Below are 25,678 nucleotides of genomic sequence, written 5' to 3'. Positions count from 1 at the left end.
GAATTACTGAACACTCATTAACAATAACCACGAAACAGATTGCAATACAGAAGCCAGTCTAAAACACGTGGTAACGTGCAATCATGTTTACTATGAGCCAGCTGCAGGGACTGCAGCCCTGATGCGCGCTGTACCAGTGAACTGCCCCTCACTCCACCTCACACAGCGCTCTCAACTTTTGACCGGCCAGCTGCACTGAAATCCTTGCAGCCAGATGATAGCCCCGTTCTGCTTCATACTCCTCGCCCGCGGACTTATTGTCAGTTCAGCCGATTAATGGATATGACAACGTAAGAGGCAATATTAAAATGATATAGAGGAAATAAAGTGTTACAATTTATATAAACACAGAAAATATTTTTTTCAAGTTTTGAAAAATTATAGGGGGTGTTGCAACTCTGCAGCTCTTATGGATGGGACGCCACTGCCTACACAGTAATACTTAATACTCTCCTTACATGCATTTGTCATTTCCCTGACTTTTCCTACTAACTGTGAGAATCTAGCTGTATCTTTGAAGTCCCACCCATGGCTCAGTTTATGAAAAAGGTAAAGACGGTGGAGTTATTCGTGTACTTTATTGATGACTAAGGTGTGACTAATCAACCTATGATCAGATATGACAAAATGGAACTGTAGTTTCTTACATTCTTACTATTGGCACTACATGGGAGTGAGTGATTACCTTCAAGCCCTCAAACTCAACCAAGACAACTGTTAGAAACAAAACACACTTACGTACTTCACATATTCCTAGCACGTATCATCTGAAGTTTCCTGGACAAGGTTAGTATATTATCCTTTGGTAACAAATAGTGATTAGACTAGCAGCAAATGCAATATACATGGGAAGAACAAAAAATATACCTGCCACTATGTAGGAGTATCTTTGACAAAAAACAAAAAAGTTTTCTGCATCTGAATGCACATATGGCAGTCACTTAGATCTCACTGTGACATTTCCAAGCACATCATTCCGAAGGCGGGCTATTTATAATAAAGCCATTGCAACTTAGACTCTTGTTTGACCTGCAAGTAACCTGATGATTAGTCAGATTAATCTGAACTATCAGTAAAATATGCAACTGAAAATAACAATAATGACAGATGCTAAACCCATTTTAAAATTATATAACATTCTCCATATCAAGGAAACAGTTATAAAATGTTTTGGAAGTAATAAACTGAATAAAATTGTTAAACCAAAAGGACATCACTGCCACTGTTTCGCTTGCTTGAAGCGAGATTTTATTGCATTTAGGCGCCGAGAAACTTCACGTCATACATCATGAGATGCTCATCATTGTATTACACAAGAGTGTGACTGCCTTCTACCTCAGATGCACAATAACTATTCCTATCCTGGATACTATTCCTGTACAAAACAAATGTGCACGAGTTGTATTCATTTGCATTCTGACAGCAGAAAAGTCTTATTCATGATGGGACAATAGTTACTTTAATCTGTGTATGCAATAATACTTCTGCAAACTCTTCTGATAATAGGAAGACTCACATATCTCACAAGAATATGAGCACCCCTCACATGTATTGACTCGGATTATTCTATTAACGAAAAGATTTAATGTCACTGAAATAGTCATTAAAGAGATTATGCAGATAAAAAATCATTTATTATATACATCACATAAATGTGGCTGCTATCTACAATGTATAAGTAGATGTTTCTTCAAAGAATCCTTCTGAACGAACGATTTTTTACAGATATCACAGGAATATGGCCGCTCCCTTCTATGGATGCGTAGGTGTTGGTTCAGATTACTCTGTTGATTGAATGATTTGTTACATTCATCACAAGAAAATGGCCTTTCTCCACTGTGCGTACGCTGATGTGCCTTCAGATTACACTTTTGATTGAATGACTTGTTACATACATCACAGGAAAATGGCCTTTCTCCACTGTGTGTACGCTGATGTGCCTTCAGATGACTCTGTTGATTGAATGATTTGTTACATACATCACAGGAAAATGGCCTTTCTCCACTGTGTGTAAGCTGATGATTCATCAGTGTAGTTTGAAAAGTGAATGATTTATGACACATATCACAGGTATATGGCCTTTCTCCACTGTGTGTACTCTGATGTGCCTTCAGATTACTCTGTTGATTGAATGATTTGTTACATACATCACAGGAAAATGGCCTTTCTCCACTGTGTGTACGCTGATGTGCCTTCAGATGACTCTGTTGATTGAATGATTTGTTACATACATCACAGGTATATGGCCTTTCTCCACTGTGTGTACGCTGATGTCTCTTCAGATTACTCTGATCAATGAATGATTTGTTACATACATCACAGGAATACGGACGCTCACCATCATGTAATAAGTTCTGTTCATTCAGAGGACTCTAGCAAACAAATAGAAAGAAATAATATTAGGGTAAATTTTATTAGGAAGAAGAATGCAACTGAAAAGAAGATATAAGTAAGCCTAATAAATATTGCATTAAGAAAGTTATGTCCTTTTCAGAACGGATTTATTTTCTCAGTGGGATAGCATTATATTTCCTATTTCATTTAGTTCCTGGCTACCTGTGACGAACAGGTTAAGTCACTTGCAAAGACTGTAATTTTCTACATAGCAAACAAACTTTCGACTGACAACATGCAGAAATGCATAAGAGTTACATATTCAAACCACATGTTCACATTCCATAACACAATGTCAAAGTTAAATTAAAATTAAATTATTTGGTTATTCCGTCAAATCACAATGTATTTAAATTAAGATAATTGAAATAATTAAAATATCATTCTGTGTTCCATATCGAATAATCGATTTACAATTGGAACAATTACAACATGTTTCGGTTTTATTAAACCATCATCAGGTGTAAAATTATATTAAATTTAAAACTCAATTACAATTTTTTACAATTTTTCGTAGTGTAGTTTTTTGGAGGTCGTGTCCAGATATTTTCATATAATGGATCAACTTTATTGTTTGAAGTGATGCTTTTGATGTTTACATCGGTCTGTGAAGTAAATGATTCAAAGAAACATTAATGAATATGGATGAATACAGAAAACAATTAAATAAATAAATAATATTATAAGGAAAGTAAAATAAAATAAACTACCAGAGATGAAATAGTAGACAACACAGTTGTGTCTGGAGGTGATCCAGAAGTATTACCATATCCGATCAAGGTTTATTACTGATTGCGGTTGCTAGTGGGGAGAGTAGGTGAAAGGTGGTTGTCGGGGTTGGGGTCAAGGAACTGAAGGGCATTAAAAATGGGGTTATTAATGTAAATGTTATTGTCATTTAGGCAGATGTTTTGTTTATAAGTTTGTTGTATGTGTGTGATATTTTTCTATTGTATCTCTATGTCTTTTATTTTGTACTATTTTTAGAATGTCCATTGTTTCTGTTATTGTATTGTATGGGTGTCCTGTATTCAGAATATGTTTTGCGTATGCAGAATTATCTTTGTTGTGTTTTATAGCTGCGATATGTTCTTTATATCTGTGTGTGAAAGTGCGGCCAGTTTGACCTATATATGTTAATGGGCAATCAATCCAAGTTCAAGTTTGCTTCACCCAACCAGATTCACTGTTAGAAAACCCGAATCAAATTTCTTAGCCTGATGATAGCATTATAATGAATTTTCTGATAAAAATCTTTCAAACAATATAGTTAACCATTAATTGGGTTCAATCCACAGTATAGATAAGACTGAAAGGAGAATCTAAAATAAATATACCTCAAGTTCACTCACATCCAACTAAATCAACAACGATTTTCTATTACAACTTGCATCATCTACTTATTAACCTGTTGTAATCCTTGCATCTCTTTATCCTGAGAACAGAATCTCATAAACACTGAACAAGTCGGCTTGGAAAACAAAAACAAATGCAACCATTCTGACATTCACAGCAATTTGGCCTTTGTGAATGATGCCAGTGACTCAGAGGTGTTTGGGGCAAGAGACCTTAGCTTGAGTAGGATGCCTGACCTCTGTTTGGATGGCTGATGATGTCAATATGAAGAATGACAACTTAGATTTGCTCAGTGTCATTGCATAGCTAAATGATTCTCCACCACTACAATAAAGTCACTTTCACAAGCAAAAGCACACGTAGACGACAATGTAAAGTACCAAATGTTGCCAATATGACACTGAACAAAACTGAAATGTTTCTTCAAAAATTCCCTAACATAAAACATCTTGAAAATACAATTTGTTGTTTGCTCTCAAGTTCTTACAAATAGACAGAGGAATAGGTACAGTGAAGATATCAGGTACATTGCTGTAGCTCTTAGTTTCAAATCTGCTTAAAAATAAATCAGAGAAAAGTCTATATTATGCGGGTCCCTAGTAACTACATCATAGAATGTCTTCTGGCTGTGGATTAAAGAGAAGACCTCATGATGTAGGGGTAACTATTTCATTCTAATACATCCAAGGAATTATTTGGGATCATCACTCTAGAATTTTATGTAATCAGTTAACACTGATCAGACATTCTGCATCTTTCAGTTACTGGAGAAAAATCAGGATTACATTGGAAGACATATCAGCTGTTTATAGCCTTCAAGAAATCCTATGATTCAGGTAGGAGGGAAGCATTATGCAAGTATAAGGTTCAGTTCATCATCTACCGCCCCAACAATAAATTACATATTAGACCATAATATCCAGTAGCTTATGAATATTACAATATAATGTAATATTTTGTATTAATATAGCAGGTAATTTATCTTTTAAACAAGACAAAAATATCAAAATATATGTTTAACTCATTTTTGTATATTTTTCCAAGCATCTATGAAGGTAGCTTTCTAAATAAATATAATAATGTAGGCAAAATAAAAAATGATTGGATGATGCAAGGATTAAAAATATCTTGCAAATGTAAGAGGAGTCATATCTACAGCAGGAACAGTTAACACCACAAAACAGCAGCATTCTATATTAAGTTCCGTAAAATCCTGAATGATCTTATAAAATAGGCTAAAAAACAGTTTTACAGTAGACTAATAACAAAATCTGGTAATAAAATAAAAAAACATGGTATATAATATAAAGGGAGAGAGGAAAGATAAATTTAACTGAACTGTTAACTACTTCTTTGGAAGTATGTGAGGTTAGGTTATGTAGAATAGGTTATGTCATCATATGCACACAGGTCCCAGAAAAATCTGGCTTCAGGAAACGTACATCCACTGAAGAAGCAGCCTTTAAACTAACAGTCAACCAAAAAAATGCTGGTTAGAGGAATTTACTGTAATTTAGCAAAAGCTTCTGACTGTGTGAGTTATTAAATTTTGTTAACTAAATTACATTTTAATGGCATTCGAGGAATAGCTGCAAAATGGCTCACATCCTATTTAAGAGAGAGAATACAAAAAGGTTTGAGCAAAATCACACAAAAAAAACGATCATTTTTTTAAAATTGGGGAACACTTTTTAAACTTGAACACAACCTCCAATTATATTGTATGGTTCCATATGAGTTTCTACAGTGACAAACCCTGAATACCTGTTTCTTCATATTTTTCCAGAGAGGCAGTTTTATGGCCAAAAAATGGATATATAAACAGCTCCACATTTATGGAGCAAGCATGGGATACATCATGATACCAACATGCACATGTACCTTGTAATAATGAGCACATGGCTGTACACCAACATCATGCGACAAATAACAAAGATCTGTACAACTTTAATAATTATTTCTGGCAATACAAATAAATAAATAATTACAATTTTCCAGCCAGATTGTGGCAGTGCATCAGACAGGTAAATTGCAGCAAATATGCCCTATAAATGACAGCTGAATCAATATCTTGTATTTTCCTGGTGCTGAAGTTTTTCATCATACAAGCGTTGCTCAAATGACTTTCACATTTCTCATAAGAACATGTAGATATGAATTTCATATACAGGTTTTGTAATGTATGGTTGAGTCAATGTACTGGGATATTAGCAGCACTTCTGACAACTGAAACATGTTTTATGATGTACACAGAAATTTACCTAAATGTGAGAAGCAACAGCAAGACAGGGAAAGCAATGCACTCCGTGTGGTTCAGCAAACCAGAACACAAGTAAATACAAAATTATCAGAGACCGATAGTCTGTGTTGGCATACATGGAGGACTTTCCATAGTCAATTATCCGGTTAAAAGTGCTTAATGGAAATGGCAGTTCTATGCCACTGTAGTGATACACGCTGCAACAAAGTTAAAGAAAGAAAGAAAGGGGGAAAAAGACACCACGAGAACACCTTCAAACATTCACAGATCCACAAAAATGTGCATAGAATTCAATGGGAATTAATAGCATCAAAACAAGGCTTACTGGAAAGTGTAGACAAACTATCAAAGGCTTGTGTGGCTACATCTGTCTAAAACACTTCTCGTATTTCTCAATATTTAATACCACACGTCTCAAAATAAATAAAACACAAAACAGAAGCAATATTCCACAAACAGCAGGCAACAAACACAATTCCCTTGCACTAGTTTGCAACGGACACTTCAAAATCTATTCAGCAGAGCAGAATTGCTTCATGTGGACAGACAAATGGAGATGCAATGTGCCTAACGATGGTCACACAACTCACCTCATGCTCTGCCTTTACTACTGGAAATGTGATCATGACAGGATCCTCCTTCTCCACTTTCACACCTCCAACATCTTCAACTTTGATATCGGTGACTTGATTGTCATCATAACAAATCTCGAGACTCGTTTGACCATAAGAATCAGGTACAACTTTCTGTATATTGATGGAGTCCTGTAAAATAAACATACTCATTATGAGTCATCACTTTGCTCTCACTGCATGAAATGGAATAATTATGAACACAATTGTACTAAATCAAACTAATAGCAGCTGCGGAACATCTTTAAAGGAGCCTGACGATGGTGCATTTTATTTACTATTGCTGTATTTCTTTATATGATCCATCACTTGACATTTTAAAACAAGATCACTACGATCTGGGAACTAGATTTGCTCTGGTCCCATACAAGGGGCTAATCCCAAAGGATTAATAAGACTCTTCTATGGGACAAATCAGAAGAGGTATTTTCACCTTAAGACAAGAGCAGATCCAGATCTCAAAATATAGCAGATCTATTTTAGAATATCAAACTATGGACAAAGTCCAGAAAAACACCAACATACAATCATAGCAGCTATTTCATAAAGATTTTCTTCCTTATAACTATAAAAAAACATTACTATGAAAAGGATTTTTCTAATACAAATATCACTTCAATAGTATTGTCTCCATGTAATATGAAATCAAAGACATCCGCATCAGTTTACTTGGCATGTTCATGCCAAAGCAGTGACAATGGCTCAACTCATAAATGCTTGGTTTATGTAATGAGACAGTAAAGCACATATTAAATGGTCACAAAAAATTTTGTTACGGGGTTTATTCGATAGTTACATGTACACACTATGAATAAAGTGCACACAATAATGAAATTACATTTTGTATGTTCTGGACAGAAATACTGAGCAGAGTATCACATTAACGCTCCTCCCTCCAAGCCAACTCTATATATGAGGTCAAGTTAACCTCTTAAATATTTGATTCAATCAGAGCTGTGCCAAAATGACAGAGCAAAGGAGAATATTTGGGTCTACGGAAACAAAGTCAAAAACAAAGCACAAAATGTTATGATACAATTTGCTTCTTCATTGAAAGTCTCCATGGTTGCAAATTTATCTCCTGATGAAAGTTTAATATTAGATACTCAATGTTAGATTCCCATATGGAAAGAGTTAATGATGCTTAACAGAAATGACAACACTGACCTAATATTTCAGTACAATTTGTATCAAGACACAAAAGAAATAAAAGATAATCTTAAAACATTCATAGTTCCTGTGAATTGTATAAGAGATTCAACAGCAGGCAGTATTTTGAATATGAAGCCCACAAATTATACAAGATTTATGGGCCATATTTGTCTAAAATATTTCTCAGTTTGGTTAATGTTTAATTTAACATGTTTTAAAACTGATCCAACAGAAATTTAAAATGGTATTTCATAAACACTGAGCAACAAAATTCAGTCCTCTGGTGCCATTTTGCAAAGGACACTTCAAAATCCAATCACCAGAGTGGAATTGCTTCATGTGGAGATGGACAAGAGACATACAATAGGTAATCCTACACATTTCTTAAAAGTTAATTGTAATGTACAACTCACCTTATGTTCAGACTTTATTAATGAAAGTTTTGTTATAGGATCCTCCTCTTCTTGTGTATCAGCAAATTCCTCAACTTTTATATTCATTGTCTGCGAAAGAAGACGTTACACGTCTCATTCTATGAACCAGGTACAACTTTCAGTAAAATGAAGTTATGCAAAACCCCCATACCTGATGCTGATCATGACCACATTTTGTCCACTTACAATTTCCATGTAAAATGTAATCATAACACAATAAGACATGCTTGCAAAATAAAGGGCTAGCGCAAGGATCGATAACCTTTCTTGGGTGATAGGTAACTTGGAGGAGCTGATAATTATAGTAAGCATCATAAAAGAGCATCTATATATATCTGGACTGAAAGAATTAGATTACAACTGTGGTAGTGCATGTGCTGTACGAACAGCCTCAAGAACAACTTAACAAATTAAACATGTAAAATGGAATGTTTCATTTCTTTACTGAACTAAGTCTGCTGAACAGACTAGTTCTCAGGCAGTCAAGAAATTAGCCGCATATACGGAACCCAGAGGTTTACAGAGAAAGTTCAAATAGCCTGCCACTGGTTGCTATCCTTAGCCACAAGGATCCAGTCCTTGTGATTATATCCTACTTCTTTAAGAACTATTTTAATATTATCCTCCAATCTATGTCTTCATCCACCAAGCAGTCTCAACTATTCTGGTTTTCTAACTGAATTCTCGTATTCATTTCTAATGTTTACAATCCCCATACATCCTCCTTGATTTGATAACCACAATATTTAATATTTGATATAGACAAATGATTAAGCAGCACCACATTAAGCATCTTCCCCAGTCCCCATTATTTCCTTCAGTGTTCCAAATATTGTGTTCTGTACCCAACTGTCAAACAACATCAACGACTGTTCTTCCCTTAACCCTTCACAGCTGAAGTCATCTAAATATCATAAATAATTCAGTCAATACCTGGAAAGGAAACTCCACACATTTGCATTACAAGATCAATTAACTAACAAATACTGGAAGCCATCTCTAGTAAGTATGACTGTACATCAAACTTGTCGTCATCCTACAGAGCACAAAACAGCGACAACTGCCTGTTCAATCAAGTAACAAAAATATCCATCATAAAAGTAAGAATGAAAGTAAGAAATTAAATTCCACTTGGCAAATAACCAAAAAAAAATATCATAATACAAATATAATATGGAACAAATTTAACAACAGTAAACACAAAACATCAACATAAAAACAACATAATAGCACACATAAACAAACAAAGGACATAAGGAGAAATGGACCACATTTGTATACACATGCAAACAAACATCGTATATAACAAAATTTAAAAAAATACGGATAAAAATAGCTTTGTAAACCACTGATATATTTAAAAAAACACCAAAAACCTAAATCACAAAGAAATTGATGATGGAGGTGCAAATAAACTAAACTGTAGAGACTGCACACTAATTATATAGCACAAAGAGATCACACACTTCAAGAGAGGTTTAAAGAACATGTATGTTCAATATGGAACAATGGAGATCATCAGGTAATGCACATCATATCCCAAATACAGGAGAATCCTATGGCCCCACAGAAGATGCTTGGAAATAATAAAAACAGTCAGTAAAAAAAGATGTTTAAACTATTAGAGAAACACCACCATATACTGCGCCCCAAAACCAAACCAACAGCTGAACGATACCCATACAGTCATAACCTGATCTTTGACGCACTATACGAGCATTATTACCAACAGCACACATCCTCCCCCTTAATGAGGGGAGTTTGAAAAGTAATGCGACTACTCGTATTGCTTACCATCTGAGCATTCCTGAGGCTTTGGCACTTTCTCTGCCAAAGTTTACAGCCTTCACATGCTATACATTTTTTGCAGCTTCTCAGCAACTTCTCAAACATGTGCAGTAGCCCATTTCCAGACATCTTGTGTAGGGAAGCAGCGGTAGCTTGTTTAACTTCAGTGTCATGTTCAAGCGCTGGAAATGCTCAAACATCAAATGGAGCAAGGACTGAACTGTAGGGTGCGTGTTCTACAGGTGGTCCATCGATGTCTGGTAGCGCCTACATCGCCACATGCAGGGCTATGGAGTCAGTATTGAAACCTCCGACTCTGGCTCCTTCATAAAAGCTCAATGTGTATTAATAATGGAAAACCTAATGGTACAAGAGATTTCATCATCACCACCACATGGATCAAAAGGCTACTTTTTAGACTTATAACCTATACTTAAATGCACGTACAATGGTTATTGCAGAAGTCGGTTGATTTGTAGACAGTTTGCATTCTTAAGATGCCAGAGCCGAAGTTACAAAGCATTATTCCCACACCATGTGGCTCAACGCGTCGTTGAATCTCACTAAGCGTGAGGCTCCTTGTGGCTCACACGGTAACGAAAGTGTTCTTAAGAATTTATATGGAGGTAGGAGTCTGTACATTTTTACCGACTCCTCAGCCCTGGCCGCATGTGCAATATGTGGTCGTGCAGACCGGCTCTGGGGCCCACCAAGCCTCCTGTCCAATGGGTACTGTGGTCCTTTCCCAGAGGAAAAGCGCGGCCGGGGCGTGATGCTGACCACCTCACCCCCATCTAGTGCCAAGGTCAAAAAAGAGTTGGGGCTGTACCTCCACTCCCTCCAAAGATCTATATGGTGTGTAGCAGGACAGTTTTACTTTTTTACATTGTCTTGAAGCAGACACCACCTTTTCATCAAGAACTCTGATCACTCCTTTCTGAATTGCATTACCCATAATCCATAATGAACGCCATTCAAAGTTAGCTGAGGTAGCCAGTGCTGAAGAATAATGCCTTTTGAGTCACAATACAATATCAGCATCACTTTTCCAGATGATGGTACTTCGTCTCCCTCTTAGAGAGCCGTCAACCACCCTTTTGTTTCCATTTTTAAAATGTTTCAACACCTGAAACATTGTAGCTCAGCTCATTTTTTCTGTTCCATACACATTCTGTAACACCTTTAACGTCTCTTCACCGCTTTTTCTGAGCTTCACACAAAATTCTATTGCACATCTCTGCCTTAAAACATGAAATGTCGTTCTGTTCCACCATTGCAAAACAGGATTTTCGTACAAGAGCTTTTATAGACACGCACACCTTGGAAAATGATGATATCTGTATGAATAGCTAAACACACTTGAGGAAACAAAACAGAACATGTGCCATCTTGATCAAGGCCACTAACGATGAGCAGTGTTACCAATCTCATTACTCTTCAAACTCCCCTTGTACATAGATCATATAGCATGACATCATACCACGATACACAGTGCAGTACACTCCTCCACAACAGACGACAGATGAAAGCCACAAGACCTACTGTAAGTGTTAATGCACCACATCAGTCTTAAATAGATTTAAATATATACATAAATATAGGAAATGTTATTTATTACACATATTATTGCTGATCTTATTTACTCCACAGACAACCAATATCACAGAAGATCGATCAACAGAACACACAGCAAGAAGCAAGCTACCAAAATGCAGTAAACATATCGACATAGGAGGAACTGCGCCAACCCAACATCATACGAGCATCCAGCCTTAACACAAAAACACTTCAAAGCATCGGAAGTTTGGAGTTCAGTGGATACTAACAGTAACAGAAATGTAATATGGAATTGGAAATATATTTTTCACTTATACTAACTGTTGCATGTAACCTTTTTAACTAATTTTAACAAGTAACTGTGGTGTTGTAGTAATTCAATGTATATATCAACATATATTATAACCCAATAACACAATAAACAAACTACCACTTTAATAACATTACAGTGAACATTACCGAATAGTTTGTGAGAACAGACACCTTTTCCTTATCTTGTGTTGTTAAAGTAACGAAAGAAAAAAAAAATGGGCAGGGTTGTAATTTATAACAAAATCTTCACACCAAAATATAAGATTCTGTCAAAACAGATTTATCATAAGACTTGTAAGTGGAAAAATAAAATGAAAATAAATCTAAAAAAGATGTAAAGCAAACTAAAAGATTAATGGAAAGAAATTATTACTCGTAAAAATATCCAAATGAACACAATTATTACTACTGTTAATCTCTCTCTCTCACACACATGCATAAGTGTGTTCGCAAATGCACACACGCTTCCAAACAAGATACAAATATGAACAAATGCATTATATTTAATTTGTAACATCCTTGACTGTTTAGCATTTATTTACAATTACTGGAGCTCAGTTCTTCTACAAGCCTGAAAAAGGAGTCTATGTTACTTTGTATTACAAATTAAGATAATGAATATATATGTACACTACCCAATTCAGGCTGCAATTTGCTATTATTCTTACAGGCCTTGATCACTACAGGAGCAAATCAGAGTTAGGGTAAAAGGTACAGTAATGTTCCATCGTTATAACTGTTTCACAAATAACAACTTATATAGTAAGAAGAAACACTCAGGCACTTGTATAAATAGACAGGAAAAAAAGCTCATCTGAAAGGAAGGCTTACCTCAGTTTCATCTTTTTGTATTGAAGTTCCTGATTGTATATGAACCTCATCAGATACCACGCCAATGGAATCTTTTTCACTTTGAACATCGATATCCTTTTCCATTTAGATTATACCCAGGTTCTGCTGTAAAATTAAAAATATATTATAAAATTGTGTTAGATATCTCAAAAATCGAGGGAAATAGTTGTACTCTGAATAATGCATATGAACAATATTGTAGTAATATGACGGTGTTCATGAATGCTTCTCATTACAGCTAAACAAAAAAAATATACGTAATTTAAATTCACCCAGTGTGTGGTATGTCCAGAATTCAGTACGGATTTCAATCATAGTATATGTTGAAGGATATATTTGAAGTGAAGGGCACACATAACGAATTTCACCCAGGTATCCTCCTGATTTACATATCTCAAGAACCAAACAATATTGTGCAAATACTACAAGAATAAATAAAAAATGGAATTTTATGAAACTGAGATTAAATGTAATGTACATAAGCATTCCCAATAACCAGTCAAAATTACTTATGTTCTTCCCTTTAGGTGATAAACCAGGTTTCACACCCTCACAAAATATCAAGAAAAGACATCGTTGTTACAAATCCCAATATTTGTTAATATACTGCACTAACATTAATAACTTTGGTGTCATAGAACATGTAAGAGGTTAGAGTATTCTGATCAATTATCAGTGCTTCGTAGGCAGGACATTCAGCAAGCATTAATAAGCAAGCTGCGTACACTAGTGACCAGTGTGTTTTGTACAATGCAGCACAAGTTTAGAGTGAGACTGCAGAGAAAGTCCAAAAAGAACAACTATTTAAATGTGTGTGTGAAAAAGATTGAACATACAAGTTCTGGGTTGGCAGAAAGATGTTTGTAAGGATACCAGACAGCACTCATTCCTTGCCAAGGAAAATCGGTAAAATGGCTGCCACAAGAGCTTGGTTTAAAACAATCATCCATTTTAACCATATTAAGAAAAGACTTAAAAATGTTTGCTTATAAAATTCAGATCCAACAAGCAGTGACGGATGTTGATGAAGTTCGCTAAGTCATCTTTTGTGATTCATCTCATTAATATTTAGAAGACGAAAAAACACTTATTCAACACATGTTGTTCTCTGAAGTTCAGTTTCACAAAAATGGAAATATCAATAAATAGAATATGCATATCAGGGGCGCTGATGATGCTTGGCGTCTGAAAGATGCAGTATGGGACGCTATTTCAACACATGGAATCTTCACACATATCTTCCTGGATGACATAAGTAATGCCGCACACTACTAGCAGATCTTTCAAGGCTATTTTGTTCAGACTTTTTAAGCCATGCAAAAACATTTTCGAACAAGATATGGGAAGACTACATATGGAAAATGTGATTTTAGACATATTGAATGAACATTCCCATGATATGGTCAACTCTGACAGATATCCTGGATGATTTGGACTTGGATAAACCCGTCCAAAGTACTCACCACAATTGAATCTCTGATTATTTGCTTTAGGATTCCAGAAGGGCAGGAAAAATTAGTTCTCAGACTGATATCACACCCACTGGATTATCGGAATATTACATTAAGAATCAATCAGTTAATAATACAACAAATACATACATAACCAAAATCCAAGTATTTCTTCTCCATGGTTTTCTCAGTCACTACGTTCCTCTACTTTCTGAATAAATTCAATATAGTTCATGGAATGGAAACACAATTTCCTCAGCAGCCGCCTCGGAAAGGATGAGACGCATGCGTGACAACAAGTCATACGACCTGAGGTTGTGAAACAGGATGGCCAACTAGAAAAAAACAATTCATTGCACACGTTATCATGTGACGACTAGAGATTGTTTCTTGTGTCATGCAATTAGCCTATATAGGCAAGCGGATGATTGCATGTAAAATTAGGAGGAAAATATGTATAACAAAATTCAAAACAAAAAATATTTTACTAGTGCCAAAAGCAACGAAAAATGCTATTCCATTACTTAAAACATAACAAAAATTATATTAGAAAAATATAATAACAACTTACAATACGGAAATGTCTCTAGAATATGATCTGCTTACACGAAAAAGTGAACGAATTCAATTTCTTACGAACAAAATACATTAAATTATTTCTTCACATTGGGAAGAGAAGTTACGGTTCGCAGAAAAGTTACACAAAAACGGGGAATCGAAAATAATGATGATCACACTGGACTGAAATATATTGTTCTAGTGAATGGTCGGTGAATTGAACGTGAGAAAAGTTACGAACAAGAAGAACCAAAAATACATTACAGTATGTATAACGTACCCTTCCACAGAAGTTAGGAATTTTGTCACACTCTTTGAAAACCTGTACGTCGCAAGCAGCTTGGTTTTTTAGCCCTCTGGGTCATCTTCATAAGCGACGTTATGTTGTACTCACTGAATTAATGAGTATAACCTCACTTTGAGACTTGATGCAGTCAAAATTAACGCCCCTTACAAACCGATATTTATCATGCCACTATCTGTGGAAAAAGCTTTGGCCCGAATATTAAACTGCTTTTAAAAACACATTTCCCCGTTGAACTTCTTTTAAAAACACATTTTTCCACCATATTATTTCCGAGCAATGTCCATCGGCAACCAAGTCAGACGCAAAATACATCAGAATAGTATGTCGTTTTTTTCGCTACATGAATGGGTTACATGCTTGGACATTTATTTGTTGCTGTTGTATTTTGGTAATCGACAGTAACGGCCTCTTCGTAGTGGGAACGAATGTGCGCGGCTTGTAATTAGTAATGGTGAATAATTAGCAAATTATAAACCATGCTAATAATATATATTACACTAACAAGTCAGTACGGCAATTCATGATGAAATCCATAGAAGATTAAATTCAGGGAATGCTTGCTATTATTCAGTCCAAAATGTTTTGTCCTAGCTCCTAATATAATTACAAAGACTAAAGTACTCAAAAGTGTAATTTTGGCATCAAGAACACTAAATTCTTGGACTGTGTCAATCGTCTGTATTTTTAAAAAGAACACTGCCTTTCTGAAGCTGCATCTACTTCCTTCCTCAGTTTATAAAGTGGGGAAGGGCACTTACTCAGTTGGGTCAGACAGAGTTCCTCTGTCACTGGACCTTTCATAATTGATTTATAATTTTGCAAGTTGCGCTGTATGGGTTGGAACTTGGTCTCTCACTTTGAGGAAAATTGATTGAGGGCCTTTCAGAACAGTTCTTTGAGGAAAATATTTGGGCCTAAATGGGAGGGGAATGTATCACACAGAAAAGTGCACAATGAAGAGCTTCACGGCCTATAAGATTAAGAATTAGTTGGATCTATACTACCTCTCCCCCAAGTGCCTACATGGCATGTAGCGAGACAACTTTACTTTACTTGCCAGTCATTACAGTAGTTATTTCTTCCTGCTTCAATTATCTTCATTGCCAGAGCACAGATCCTTGTCAGGAAGTAAAACTTTTTTAAATGCTTCTGATCATGGATTGTAGTTCCATGTTCAGGATTATGACAGCTGGGTTCCCTCTGGAAGGCTGCCATGCAAATACATCATTCATTCTACAAATATTAAACATATTGTTCTGAACACATTTCTGCTGAACTGCTTTGTAATTTTGAATGTAAGACTGGGAAGTGACATGGTTACTTCAAGTTGCTGCTAACCACCCCACAGGAGAAACAGCATTATAAAAATTTGATTTTTGTTCTTGTAGGGGTAATATATCCACAGACTAAAATTACTTCTTGCCTTTTCTGCAGAGTCTGGATGAGCCTGAAGCAGTGTTGATCAACACCTGGGCACAGCATAACTAGCATATATAGTCCTTAAAGGCATCACAATCATCGACCTGTGACGATTACGATGCAGGAATGAATTCTCAAGCCTACACAGTAATACTTAATACTTTCCTTACATGCATTTGTCATTTCCCTGACTTTTCCTACTAACTGTGAGAATCTTTGAAGTCCCACCCGTGGCTCAGTTTATGAAAAAGGTAAAGACGGTGGAGTTATTCGTGTACTTTATTGATAACTAAGGTGTGACTAATCAACCTATGATCAGATATGACAAAATGGAACTGTAGTTCCATACATTCTTACTATTGGCACTACATGGGAGTGAGTGACAAGCTACAAGCCCTCAAACTCAACCAAGACAACTGTTGGAAACAAAACACACTTATGTACTTCACAAATTCCTAGCATGTATCATCTGAAGTTTCCTGGACAATGTTAGTATATTATCCTTTGGTAACAAATAGTGATTAGAATATAAAATAAGCAAACAAACAACTATTAACACCATAAAAAAGATACTATTGCCATACTCGTTTCAACCTCAAGAGGTCATCATCAGTGGCATCAGGGAAATTAATTCATTTAATCAAATGGTATAAACTATATTTAGAAAATAAATAATGAATAGCCTTTTCTTTGTTACACGCAACTCAAGTCCTATATTCCATATTCCCTGACATTATCAAATTTCCAGATGATGATCTTTAATCATTTGCACATCTTCTAGCCCCCTGAGTACATGCTTGTGTGTACTTTCCTTTCCCACTACTTTTCAGTTCATTGTAAAATACCAGCGACCTGTTTTCTTTCTTACTAGGTCCCATATTCTGTCTCTCAATAAGCGCACAAATTTTGCTTACACAAAATGTTTTTTTATGTGGCCTGGCCATGGCAAATATAATAGCCATGGATTTACAAGATCTAATTCTTATATCCAATCTATGATGACACTGCACTACAAATCTAATCCAACACAGAAAGAAATTTTTAACCTTTACCATTTGGGAATAAGATATTTAAACCTCCCATTCTACATGACTGCAGGACAAGCATTGACTCTTCTTCTGCTTCTTCTTAAAGTTCCTATCCGTTCTGGATGTTGGCGATCAGCATAGCAGCTATACTGGCTGCTACTTGAAAAAGCCCTCCAGTGGACATCGAGAACCAAGTTTTTAGGTTCTGAAGCCAGGAGATTCTTAGCCTGCCAGGTCCCCTCTTTCCGAACACTTTTTACTGGATTATCAGCAGAAGAAGCCCGTATCTATCTCTAATTCTCATGATATGACAGAAACATTCCAACTTTCTCTTTTTTATGGGTTTAACAACCTCAACGTCTTTCCGGAGTTTCTCGAGAACTTTTTTGTTGGTTACACGGTCAATCCAGGAAATTCTGAGAATATGTCAGTACAACCACATTTCGAAGGCCTCCAGCTTTTTTGAAGAAGCTTCAGTCAACATCCACGATTCAGAGCCATATAAAAGCACAGAGAGTAGTTTTAACTTGGTGTTTAAATTTAAGTCTCTACTCCTGAACATTGACTCTGGTGTTTAATAAATTATGGCAAGCTGCTCTGACATATGGCCAGTTAGACCACACATATTCAATAACACATGGCTGGTGAAGGTTAATAACTCTTAATTAAGACAAATACAATGTTTTGAAACTCAATGCTGCACCCCATCTTAGAATTCTAGAATAGTCTGTTAGTTAAGATACAAGATTAATATTAAAAGGTATTTTGGTATTGAAAGGGTTCCTAACTGCTGCAGCCAATACCCAGTCATCACAAGAAATGAGTAGAACTAACATTCAAATGTATATATGTGTATAAAATATATGTCAGGCAATGGACAATGTTCAAAATAAGTGTGGTGTTGAATTGAACACAAAGACAGCAAGAACTGGTGACAAATATAAGAGACTTTAAATTGAATGCTAGAACTACATTCGCTTCAGTAGATACAAACTAATTAATGCAGGTAATGTGTCGACATCGGCAAACATATCTTCTCTATGTATGTCTGTCTCCTGAAATGAGAAGGTAAACATAAAAGCTGCTGTGCAGTGTCTAACGTTGAAGTACAGTTAATAGTGAGGCTAAAACTGACCAATGTGAAAATGCGGAAATTCTAAATACTCAATAATCTGGACGTTCAGGTAATTTGTGCAGGCGTGTAAATTTCTGAGGAAAAGATATCTGGATTCAGTGATGTGGCAGGATGAATCTGAAGGGATGTGGGAGGCAGCAGGTGTGGCCTACTTTAAATTGTTGTCCTGAAATTTCCCAGGACTGAGGAATATTGTAAGTCATGAATCACAAAGGAGACCCTATTTTGGGCAATACTGTACTAGTATATCATTCAGGCTCTCATTTATTGGTCAGTACTTTAAACTTACTGCAAGGAACGTTCACCTAACAAAATCAATTATGATCTGTAGTCAAGTAAACAGTTCAACAATATATTAAAATTAAGAAACGCTTCAGGATCTTGTGCGTAATCCTTGTGCAGGGGCCACGCTAATCTTCCCTGTATTACTGCAATGTTAGTTTGTACAGTGTCAAACTGACTGTCACTCAAGCTACTGCCATTGGATAATTTAATCGACATATTTAGTAAACTAGAAGATTAAATATTTCACTGCTTCAGAGAGAAGCTGACAGATGACCGATTTGGTTCTCAATAATTTTGTGAAAAAGTATTCTGCACTTTCCCCTACAGAATACCCCATGTGCAATTTTACCCTCTTCATTTCTTTGAGTTGGGTCACAGACGTGAGAACACTTTGTCGTGATCATTTTCTAGATGACTGAAATTCTCTTATTTTGTGGATGTAATCTATACTCACACCTTCGGTTTGCAATATATGACACAAAATGTCAGCATTTAAAAACCAGTTAAAGAAAGTGTTTTAGCAGAAAAACCTCTTACCATCATGAATGTACATCAATATGAAAATAATATCTAAAGTTTCATCCTTTATTAAGTGGTTCTTATATCTGCAATAAAATGCCATCTAGTATCACTTCATGGACGGCTTTAATGAAATCATTCTGAAAGACCGAAGATGTGCCCTTGAAAACAGTGGCTGCCTCTAAGTGGTCACTCACAAGAGGATCATAATCTTCTAGCAGTTGCAAAGATTCTATATAGTTCCCTCTATCAAGGAGTGATTCAGATTGACAATAACCTCTAAATGGCAACCCTTTCAATCATCTAAACATTTCTCCATTATATTTTTTATTTTTTGAGAAGTTATGAGGTTAAGAGAGGCCCTTAAATAGAAATAGTTAGACTTTCTTCAAGCAGCAAGCATAGCCATCTAGGCAGTTTTTCTAAGATTATTCCAAGCCATTAACCATGGGTAATGCAGCAAAACATACAAATTCCTGGAGTACATTTCTTTGCTTGTTCTTACATACATTCTTAAGGCTGGGTGAAGGTGGGCTGAGTCTCCCATATTCTATTATTTTCATTTTCTTCTTAACAACTGTTTCTTCTAAAAATATCTTTAATAAAATTTTTATCTACTTCCCACAAACTCACTGTTTAGTACCAAAAAGTATAAAGATAACAAAAATAATATTCTTAAAACAAAGGGGCTAATTTGCCATCATTACAAGAATCTTTTGTGAAAGGAGAGGTACCTGCACACAACACAGCTCAACTGAGTCACAGTCGTTCTGTGCTTAAAGGGAAAATTCTCTTTTTTTCTTCACTCTGAATCAAGCATGAATGCGAAGACTGGAACCTCTGGTCTAGAGATGAAACATTCTGCTGCTCTAGTGCATGAAGACGTGATCAAATGGTGTAGCAGTCAAGCTACATAATTGATAAAGCCACATTCAAGCAAACAGTAAAGCTTGTATGGAAAGGAGACGAGAAAACATCGCGTATTCCTCGAATTTTAGCAGACTGGTGGCACACTACTAGCCAGAACACTGAAAACAATAACCCTTACCATTTTCTTAAACCTGCATATTTATTTAATAAGGTTTCAATACATGCCATGATCTGGTAAAAAACAGACATTGAGTTTGGTGTACACATTGCATATCTATACTTATTTTATGCTATTGCTTTGAAAGTGGATTAAGAATTTGGTATCATCCAGAGAATGTGCAAGGTTTTATCATTAAAAGAACTTCATTGTCTTGGTTCTCATACCAGTCACATGGCAGATCATCCTGAACATTTATGGTGGGCAAAGTGGTCCTGGAGCAGTTTCTCTCAAAGTTATTTGCCTTCCCCTCCAAATCATCATTTTGCCACTGCTCCATACTCATCTGTCATTGTCATATAAAGGGCATGACAGATGTGACCAAACAACAAATTATCATTCTCTTAGTAAGAAGTTTGGGCTACAACCAAGCATTTGGCTGGGATTATAAAAAGGTAGCTTTTATCATCAGAAATGCTCATTATAAGAAAATGAATTCTTAAACCATGTTCCAGGTATGTGTAATAAAAATTAATCAATTAAAATGTATACGTTTAAATTGTTAATTTCTTAAATTACTTATTAAGAATCTTTTACTCTGACTTTCACCTTCACTCTATACAGCTAAGAAAAGAAGGGCATAAGAGACAAGCTTGGAAGAGTCTGAAAGCTACTTTTTATGTTCTCAGCAACCCCACCACAGAAAATGTTTGTACCATGGACTGAGGCATTTGAGTAGCCGTTAAATGCAAATGAAATTGACATGACAGGAAGCACAAAGTACAGTCCTTCAGAAAGTCAAGAAATTCTCCACCTTTTGCTAAACCCAAATATTCACTAATATGTTCACAATAACATGCCACCTTTCCTTATCCTGAGCCAGATGAATCAAGTTCACAGGCTACCACCCAATTTTCTTAAACCTATCAAGCACAATCTAGTCTTAAACACTTCAACATTCAGTCATAACCTCAAATAAATCACAACTCCTAACCATTGCAATGAGCAAGTGGTCAGTGGCAATTAAGGACATAACAGCTGTTTACTTATAAATACAACTGTGACAAAATGAAGGTTGCATTTTCAGTGCATGTACCTTGAAGCCAAAGTGTCCTGGGCCAAATATGTTGTGCTATTAATATTCATTTCATGGCCTAACCTATTGTACATATCGTTCTCAAGAGCATCAAGAAACACAGTTACTACTGATATTGAATAATCTTTCACACTAGTTGTATCTCCTTAGTTGATATTACTTAATGGGTGATAAAACAGAGATCAACAAGCTTTCAAAATTTGTCGTCTTATTTCATCATAATGTCCTAGGATTGATTTTTGGTAATTCATTTTACCTTATCTCAGTTTCTGTAGATGGGATAATTTTAATAATGGACATTTAATGGTACAAGAATCTTTTAAATATAAAACTGCATCTTTCTACCTCTCTTAATGTACTGGAAGCATCAGCAACTTTTGCCGACTCTTTATTTGCTTATTGTTTCCTTGAACATATTTTCTTCTCTCCTACATTGCGTGTACCAAGTTACTCATGTATTATGATTGACTTTTGATCTAAGTGTACTATAATGCTGTCCTTAGCCACTTTTGTAATTTCACATTACTTCATGTGCAATACCTATGTTAATGGATCGTTACTCTTCCTGCTATACAAATATGTACATCCCTTGTTATAAATTTGCCAATTCTTTGTGTAAACAGCTATTCTTTATTTTGTGTATAGTTAATTACATGTTTAATCACAAAACTGGATGGGCATCCACTTACCTTATTGGTGGTATCACAGTCTTTATTAACAGATAACATACAAACTTTAGTGGCAGTAATGAACTATAAGCAAATTTCCTTGCTTTGATTAAATTGTTACACTTTACTGGCAAATACATAAAGCACATTGAAAGCCCACCAATAATGATATATAATAATGATCCTAAACTAATAGCTAACTTTATTAATACCTACTTTCTAACGTATGTAGAAAGAATGAAGAACGGTGATACTATAACCCTAAAAACCGAAGATGCAATGAAGTTCTTGGCTAAGGCAAATCCTAATTTATTTTCAAATATGAATCTTATTCCTACCACACCAAATCTAGAATCTTCTTCTTAGAATGTCTTCTTGGATAGAGTTTTTATTCTATAAATTTGTATTGTACCAAAGAAAACATCACAGTACAGAATGTTATTTTAAGGTTATAGAGGGACAGAATAGTCACAGTTTTTTAAACTCTTTGTATCAGAATACTGATTGTTTCTTCCCATTGTAAACATCTTTTGGCAATATTCAACATGATTAGGAAAACAACAAAAGCTGCACCATTCAACACCTAGAATGTTTGCTGCAGGTTCCAGTCATGTCCCTCTGTGCATTTGACTGAAATAGGCACATGAGAATTTTCTTATTTAGGTGTCGGCACTAGTGGAGAAGAACAACATTGATTTCAGTTTTAAAGAATATGTCCTCCACTCTTTGGCTGGAAATAGAGATTTCTCAAATGCAACTCGTAGTCTCCTGCACTTGACTGGCTGAGTGGATATATTAATGTGGTATTTTAAAAGTCTGTAATCTACAGAGTTGTCTCATGAAAGATAACCCGACTAAATGAAAGTGATTGAGGATACTTTATATGAAAGTTTGTACATAAAATGGTACTGTAAAAATATATGGAGGAAACGGTAAGCTCTTTTACGACACGAATTAATTGGCAAGTGCATCATTCAGCACTTATATAATTCTTCTGAAATATAAAAATAGGATGTCTTCTAGATCAGTGTTTTGGGTAACATATGCAGATAATTAGAAATGGCCAAATAGTTGGTTCTTCTTAATTGTATGCATCAAACAAAATGATTGTGTTCTATTCTTAAAGCAAACTCAGAAAATTATTATAAACATAGGGTTGCAACCTCTTCATTAGTGAGAACTGGAAGCATCAGTAAATCAAATGAGACAAGTAAAACACCTTATTAGAAGCACATTCAATTTTGTACTTAAGCATAGTTTAACAGCATCTTAACTTTCAAAAAGCTTCCCCCCCCCCCAAAAAAAATCCGAAAATACTGCTTCTTCCATTGAGTGCATAAATTACCTCTGACACACCAAGAATTCCTGATAGTAGTGCAATGAAAAATTCCAGTCATATGTGCTACTGTTGTCCAAGCCACTGAATCAAATGCCAAAGGTAGTAATCCATGTGGACTCTTTCCAACAAAATTATGCCCTTCAGATTCTCCCACAGGTAGGAGTTGGTAGATGTAAAATCGGGCCACAAAGTCGATTTGGTTTATCTCATCCATCAATGTGTGTGATGAGAGTGCAAATGCTGCTTTATGTTGCAGGTAAATGAACAGGAGCTTAGCCTTGCATAAACCACACAGTTTTTTTTACACTGTCAATGGTACAGCCAGTAGTATTCAAGGTAATTCTACTGAAAATGTATATAAGACACCCCAAGAGTTTAAACACTAACTCTTAATGTGATCACCAATTAATCCTGTCCAAATATTACTTTCGAACTGATGCTTCATTGCTGCAGCCTCTGACAAGGCAATTGTGACCATTTGTTTATAGGAGCTTTATCTTGGATTGATTTTAGGAGTAGATCACAATCCTTAAATAAAATGAATGCAATTAAGAATCACACGCACATATATTATTTAATGCAGAGGTGTCAGGCAATGAATCTGCATTTATTCTTCATTAATTATTGTCATGACACATAATTAATTTCATCGCCTGGCGTATGAAGGCATCTGGGGTATGAAAAACTTGGCATCAAGACAAACTCTTTGTTGCCAGTACGAAGACGCACTTAAGGCTCTCAAGGAGGGAACAACTGCAAAGGCCATGTTCACGTTGAAAAAGAAGCAACACAGAGTTAGAACTCTTAGCTGTAAGAGACTGTAGACTTTTTTCGTTTAATTATGCTATAACAGCAAACACATTGCAGCATTATGACACCATTTGCAATGTCCATTCATTATTACCATTAGCATATCAGTCATAGATTTCAGTGCATTTTAGTATCTAATGACCAGAAAGTCTCCACATAATATCGTTATATCGAGTTCCTCCATCCAGAGAATCTGCTTGTACCATCAAGACCTTCCAGGAACTATAAAATTGTAACACTTAAGTAAAGTTAAAATTAATAGAGAGATATTTACTGTATACCAATATTAATATAAAAAATACCTGTTCACTTAAAGCATCTAAAAGGTAACCCACAAAGTGATTTGCTGACAGAATGGAAAGTGAGTAGTTAGCAACAAAAGATCACTGGAACTACTACCCTCCTAATTACATTTCTGCTGTGTTCTGTTTCAGCAAGTATTGTTTGCTTCTCGAGCATTGTTTATTACGAGAAGTGCATTCATTTTATGTAAGGTGTTCTTTTGTATTAACTCGCATGTTCCTGAGTGTCAGCCTCAGTTTCCTTGCAGTTATTCAACCCATCAAGTGTCTGCCTCTGCCTGTCAGCATCAGCGCATCGGCTCGACTCTTGCCCCTTTTGATAATCCTTCATATCACAATATATTGGGAACAATTCCTTTTAAAGAATGATTCCCTTAACATTGTAGTTTTGTTTCCAGGTTTTCCACCCATTCCCTTTGTGTTCCTGAGAAAGCCAAAACACAGTGCCATAGAAAATAAAGCATGTTGCCTCAACTACAGTAATTTGCTGACAGTTCAAGTGGATTGAAAATTGCAAAGGAACTGTTTCTGAATGTTTTGCGTCTATGCTGAGGGATGCAGCCTGTGAAGAATGGACTTCTAACTGCATTAGTTTTCCTACAAGTATTAGTAATGTAACATAAATCTTCATTGCTGCATAATACTGCGACAGTCAAGTGATGACATACATTCAGATATAAGAATATATTTTGGAAAAACTTAAAAATTATAAAAATGGTTAAACATGTAGCAGTTTATCAAATAATCTGTTTATATTCAAGTGTATGTTTCAATGGTAAATATCATTTATTGAAAATAATTAAAATAAATTGTTAATGTTACAAGCTGAATTCCAATAAATTGAAGAACCCAAAATCTGCCTTGGTCAACGCCCTGGTCGCTGCAGTCCTCGTCCCAGTTCTCACTGCAATCCTTGTACCAGTCCTCACTGCAATCCTCGTTCCAGTTCTTACTGCAGTTCTTGCACCAGTCCTCACTGCAGTTCTTGTCCCAGTTA

The 25,678-nt window shown here is 35.6% G+C and overlaps 1 protein-coding gene and 1 non-coding gene across 5 annotated transcripts; both read right to left on the bottom strand.

Annotated features, from left to right (window-relative positions):
- Positions 1-1,612: 1,612 nt before the first annotated feature.
- LOC110839769 (uncharacterized) lies at positions 1,613-15,379 on the bottom strand. Of its 4 annotated transcripts, XM_087349640.1 has the most exons (6): positions 15,027-15,379; positions 14,339-14,523; positions 12,717-12,842; positions 8,208-8,297; positions 6,601-6,774; positions 2,778-2,999 (listed from the first exon to the last, which is right to left on the bottom strand). In XM_087349640.1, exons 3-6 carry the CDS (start codon positions 12,819-12,821, stop codon positions 2,886-2,888), a joined length of 483 nt encoding a protein of 160 aa, XP_087205766.1. In that variant the 5' UTR covers positions 12,822-12,842; positions 14,339-14,523; positions 15,027-15,379; the 3' UTR covers positions 2,778-2,885. The 4 variants fall into 4 exon arrangements, with proteins under 4 accessions (XP_087205764.1, XP_087205763.1, XP_087205765.1 ...); XM_087349638.1 differs by lacking the exons at positions 2,778-2,999; positions 15,027-15,379 and adding an exon at positions 1,613-2,372 and having other exon boundaries at positions 12,717-12,839; positions 14,339-14,517; XM_087349637.1 differs by lacking the exons at positions 2,778-2,999; positions 15,027-15,379 and adding an exon at positions 1,613-2,372 and having other exon boundaries at positions 14,339-14,515.
- Positions 15,380-18,992: 3,613 nt separating this feature from the next.
- Positions 18,993-19,099, bottom strand: LOC147873766 (U6 spliceosomal RNA). The gene has a single exon (XR_015535407.1). It is a non-coding gene; the product is annotated as a U6 spliceosomal RNA (small nuclear RNA).
- Positions 19,100-25,678: the final 6,579 nt, after the last annotated feature.

The sequence above is a fragment of the Zootermopsis nevadensis genome, unplaced genomic scaffold, assembly GCF_977971745.1.
Source record: "Zootermopsis nevadensis isolate Lab colony 2312 unplaced genomic scaffold, Znev_1.0 Znev_ptg000016l, whole genome shotgun sequence".
Lineage (NCBI taxonomy): Eukaryota > Metazoa > Arthropoda > Insecta > Blattodea > Termopsidae > Zootermopsis > Zootermopsis nevadensis.
Note: the sequence above shows the minus strand (reverse complement) of the source record. Positions and strands in the feature narration are given on the sequence as shown.